General features: G+C 43.0%; 1 protein-coding gene across 1 annotated transcript in view; it reads right to left on the bottom strand.

Annotated features, from left to right (window-relative positions):
- The window catches only part of TCTN1 (tectonic family member 1), a 55,159-nt gene extending 53,877 nt beyond the window's left edge, over positions 1-1,282 (bottom strand). Inside the window, exon 1 of the mRNA XM_006865419.1 lies at positions 1,060-1,282. Coding sequence (XP_006865481.1) covers positions 1,060-1,282 — 223 coding nt within the window. The remainder of the gene's footprint in view (positions 1-1,059) is intronic.
- Positions 1,283-5,528: the final 4,246 nt, after the last annotated feature.

Genomic DNA, 5,528 nt, shown 5'->3' with positions numbered 1-5,528 from the left:
ATGCATGTTCAATATGAAATAAAAAGGTACTTCACAAAAAGTGCAAGGTTTTCATGCCTACTGGCATAGCTGCAGAGATGGCTTCACAAATTTCTTATCCCTATACAGGATTCATTTATCTTGAAATAGCAAACAACTCTGCAGCAACAGGCCTCAGTTTACATACGTATCAAGTCATTCAATATTTTCTTTTAATGTTAAGCCTTTTTTCTGCTTCTTGGGATCACTACCGGGATCACTAGCAGCACTTAGTGAGAATCCCATCATGTTTGTTATTCAAGGTTTATGGCATTGCACTAAACACGATGAAAAATACCCAAGAACCACTAAGGCTGGCGAAACACAATTTATTGGAAAGAGGACCTACTCACATGGAGAAGACAGGATAAGTGGGCTTGCCCAGTTCAAACCTGTGTTGTTCAAAGGTCAAATGTATAGGAATCCTAAAAAGTGGGCATAATCTCTTCACCCCATACTTTACTACAATCAATTTAACACAAGAGGTAATCCTGGGTGTACATAATTCAAGTCAACAGACAAGGGTCTGAACCTAGTTCAGGACACTAGGCCTTTGGCGTCACATGGATACAATAAGTAAAAAGGCTGAATGCATCTTCGCCACTTAATTTCCACAAGTGTCTAGAAACTTCCCGTTAAAATGCATCTTCCCCTGGAAGCCTACAAGCTTCATTCAGTATTACCTTTAATATTAATATTATCCAAAACCTCCCCAAGTACTTTTAAATATTTGATTTTCCACCATTATGCTTACCGACCTTTGAATTCCTAATTAATGGGAGAATTATACTCAGCAGCGTTTAGTGTGGCGCTGCAAGATAATACACTGGATTGCAAAATCGGTTTGAACAGCAAGGTCTGTGGATCAAGCTCACCAGCCGCTCCTCGGAAATTCTATTTGGGGTCACTTGACGACATTTAACAATAACAACGTCAGTGTTCAGTAAACATTAGCTATCATCGTTATTAGTACATACTCGTACGGGCTACCCTCTCCTGGCTGGAGCACTCTGGACCCCATGAGTTGGACTTGGTACCCACCGTCGGTGACCGGGGTGGGTCTGGGACTTGAAGAGGGGCCCGGCGCCCTGGGCGTGGCGAGGAGCCCAGACGACGGAGAGGCTCCGGCAGTCGCCAAGGCTACCTCAGTGAAGTTGAAACCCTCGTTTGTCATCACCTCCGGAGTGGCCCCGGTCTGTGTGCTCACTGGGGCCCAGCAGCCCAGGAGCACTATCAGGATGGGCTGGAGGCCCGGCGGCCTCATCGCCCAGCGGTTCTGGGAACTATCCTGGCTTGCTAACCCTGTGTTGCCTGGCAACCACGGCCATCAGGCGCGGGGCATCACGGGAAGGAGGGCGAGAAGCCGCAAGAGACGGCGGGAACCAGGGGCGTGGAAATTCCAGCTGTGGTTTTCGCCCCTTACAGCTACTCTTGTATGCAGATTTCCGGGTTCCGTCTCTGGAGATTCTGATTCCATAAATGTAGCGTGGAACTTAGGAATCTGGACTTCTAAAAAATGTCCTGATGTAGCCAGTGAAGGAATGGAACTTTGGGTGCTTCTGCCCTAATACTACAAACTACGTGAGTTCTTTGAAGAAGCATGGGCGTCATACCACCATCCTTGATTCCTCTCCATCCAGGGACCGCTGGACCCTGCCTGGCTTTGCCTTTTTTGTTGGAGATGCATCCCTGGAGGTCGCCAAGCAACTTCTGTCCACTGCGTTGTGGTGAGAACGAATGAACACTAACTTTTAACTGACAAAATCATTGACAAAAATTAAGTATAACAGTTTCTAAATCTGAAAGGAAAACACAAAACCAATGTGCCGTATTCTACAAGTGATAATAAAGATCACAGAAGGAAGTCCCTCATTCTAAACTGGCTTATTTACAAAGAGGACTTGAACCCACGGGTACTGGTTTTACATTGGGCACGTAATCTCCTTACAGTTCAAAAACAGAAGTCAAAATACTTAAACATGGCTTTATTCGAGAAACGTATTTTACCAATTCTGAATTGGTAAATAACGTTTCTGGAATACCTAGCTTATTAAATGTGTATAAAAACCCACTACCACCCTATAGGACAGAATAGAACTGTTCCCTAGAGTTTTCGAGGCTGTAAATCTTTAGGGAGCCAAATAGCCTTATCTTTTTGTGTGTGTCCAGCAGCTGCTGAATTTGAACCGTCGACCTTGTGGTTAGCAGTCCAATGCAAAACCCACTAAAACTTGAATCGTTAAAGTATCTTTTTTACCTCCTTCTGGGCATTCCAGAGAAAGTACAAAAATGTGATTAGATCACTCAAATGTGAGTTAAGAGATTTCCAAATTTTTCTTCAAATGACTGCTTTAGTATCTGATGGAAATTCTGGACTACTTTTAAGAACTAATGAAATCTTCCCATGGAAAAAAATAATAAGCCTTTATTTTCCAAACTTGACTCTCGTAACTTTTAAATCCACAGTTGTTGTTTTGTTTTTAACCTTCATTTTCCTTTTGTTCCTTACATCTTTTAAGATTGAATTATTTTCTGCTTTGAATTTTTTGTTCAAACAGTGTGCTTTCAGTAATGGAGGACATTTTTAATGAAATGGGTATAAAAAAAATTTTTTATGTAGGTATTCATACAATTGTTGTTAAGTGCCTTTGAGTTGGTTCCCACCCATTGCTACCCTATGTAGGGTTTCCAAGGAGAGGCTGGTGAGCTTGAACCACCGACCTTGCTGTTCAAACTGACACTGCAGGGCCACACCAGGACTCCTTTCATATAATTAATGGGAATCTTATGTCCCAGGGGTCTTTGTTGAAGAGGTTGTAGGGATAAGACCTGTTTCTCCAGATTCATGCAGTCATACAAAATGCCACCAGATGGCAGCATGTACTAAAATGGGATGACTGTTTCCCACTAAGACCTGGCAATGGAAACTATTAAGTGCTGTCCAGTCGGTTCTGAACCATAGCGACCCTGTGTAGGGTTTCCAAGGAGCAGCTGGTGAGCTTGAACCACCGACCTTGCAGTTCAAATGGCTTTGCAGTCTGGCGCATTAACCCACAGCCACACCAGGACTCCTATTGTTGTTGTTAAGTGCCATCGAGTCGGTTCCGACCCATAGCGACCCTGTACAGGGTTTCCGAGGGTGTAAATCTTTACGGGAGTAGAAAGCCTCATCTTTCTCCCGTGGTGCGGCTGGTAGTTTCGAACCGCTGACTTTAAGGTTCGCAGCCCGATTCGTAACCACTACGCTACCAGAGCTCCTAGCAACTCCTATAGGTGGGCATTATACCAGAGGGCTTCAAAACGTTCCTGGAAAAATGTCATTATGTTTAATTGTATTTTTCTGTGAATTTTTTAAGCCCCCTTATATGTGCCAATCTGGGAAGGTTAACAATTGTGAGTCATTTTGCCCTATTTTCTTTTTTGATATTTTAGGTTATTAGATTAAACTTGGACAAAGTGCCCTTTAGCTTTAATATTTTTGTCTTTATCTGACCCACGAATTCCTCTTCAAGTCTAATAGTCTGTGATTCCAATTCTGTTTGGGAAATAATCTTACCACTCCTTCTTGTTCCACCTCAAACACTTAGTAGATGACCAAAAAGTTGAAATGAGGGTCGCATCAACTCAGATACACTTACGGAAACTAGAGCTTTCATGCCATAGGTGACCTGTCTCTGTTGCTGGATATCTTCTTGAGTCAAGCTTTTTTTCATCTTTTAACTTAGAGGAAGGATCCTTTCTCCCTTCCTTCTTCCCTGGCCTTAATAGGTTGGTTACCTCATTCAAATGGAAGGACACAAAGAGGAGCTAACATCTCGTGCCCTAGTTTGCCTAACACTGAAACCTGGGTTAAACATTGCACTGTTAACTGAAAGGTTGGAGGTTTGAACCTACCAGCCTCTCTGCAGGAGGACAATGAAGTCTGTCTGCTTCCATAGAGTTTAACAGTCTCAGAAGGAGACTAGAGGAACTGAGACTATGACCCTCAGCTGCCCTTCTTGTCTGGAGCAGAACTCACCCTCTTTGCCCAGTTTTCAGCCAAGCAGTAGATAGATCCATCAGGAGAATAACAACACTAGTAAGGTGTGCTCACCATGGAAGGGTCAATCATTCAAGATCAAAAGGGAAACATTCACCTAAAAACAGAAAAGGGATGGGAAGGAGACTGGAATGGAAAAGGAAACACTGTTGGAGGAGGGGATTGCAATCATTGAGATGAAACAAAGTGTACGATTTGGTAAATGTAAAACTGATGATCTTCTCTGTAAACCTTAACTCAATTCACAATAGAAAGTTTAAAGAAAAAATCAGCTACAAAATAAATTTTAAAAAGGTTAACATCCTGGGAAACCCTGTGGAGCAGGCCTGCTCTGTTTATAATAGGATCACTGAGTCACAATTGATTTAAAGGCAGTGGATTTGGTTCGATTTTTTTTTTTTTTTTTTTGGATGGGGGCGCGGTTTGCAGCATTTGGGTTCTTCATAAATGTTTGCGACTTAAGATGTCTTCTGTTTCTCTAGAATTCTTGGCATTCTCATGTTGTTGAGCCTTAGGAAGTTTTGGAATTCTGTGCTTGGAAACCTCTGCAAATGAGGAGCCTGAAAAGCAGAGACATAGAAGTAGCTGTTGTTGTTAAGTGCCATCAAGTCGGTTCTGACTCATAGTGACCCTGTGTAGTATTTCTGAGGAACAGCTGGTGGGTTTGGCCCACCAACCTTGCAGTTAATAGTCCAGTGCTTATCATACAGTGCCACACTAGGACTTTATAGGAGTAGCTGGTGGTGGTGATGCCCCATGGAGTCAGTTCCAACTCACAGAATGACTGGTAGTTTTGAACTACTGACCTTGAGGCTAACAGCCCGACTTGTAACCATTTCGCTGCCAGAGCTCCTCATAGGAGCAGTTAGAGAGGGGAAAAAATTAAGACGTGCTTTACAAGGTACAGTTAACCTCTCATCCTGTTTACTGGTGTAGTCTGAGGTGAATTGGTAGTAGTTGCAATGATTGTTATTATTGCTAAAGTCATGATTTGTAATCTGTTAAAATTTATTTTGGTTGTTGTTGTTAGGTGCCATCAAGTTGGTACCGATTCATAACAACCTTATTATGCACAGCAGAGCAAAGCACTGCCTGATTCTGGGCCAGCCTCACAATTGTTGCCACGCTTGAGCCAATTGATGCTGCCACCTGGCCAACCCATCTCATTGGGGGTCTTCCTCTTTTTCTCTGACCCTCCACCTTACCAAACATGATATCCTTCTCCAGCGACTGGTCCCCCCTGACAATATGTCTGAAGTATATGAGAGAGGAAGTTTGGCCATCCTGGCCTCCAAGGAGCACTCTGGCTATACGTTTTCCAACACAGATCTGTTGGTTCTTTTGACAGCCCATGGCACTTTCAATATTCTCCTCCAACCACCATAACTCAAAAGCATCAATTCTTCTACAGTCTTCCTTATTCACTGTTCAGCTTTCACATGCATATAAGGTTATTGAAAATACCATGGCT

This window comes from Chrysochloris asiatica, unplaced genomic scaffold (assembly GCF_000296735.1).
Source record: "Chrysochloris asiatica unplaced genomic scaffold, ChrAsi1.0 scaffold00078, whole genome shotgun sequence".
NCBI lineage: Eukaryota > Metazoa > Chordata > Mammalia > Afrosoricida > Chrysochloridae > Chrysochloris > Chrysochloris asiatica.
This window is presented reverse-complemented; position numbering and strand designations above follow the sequence as displayed.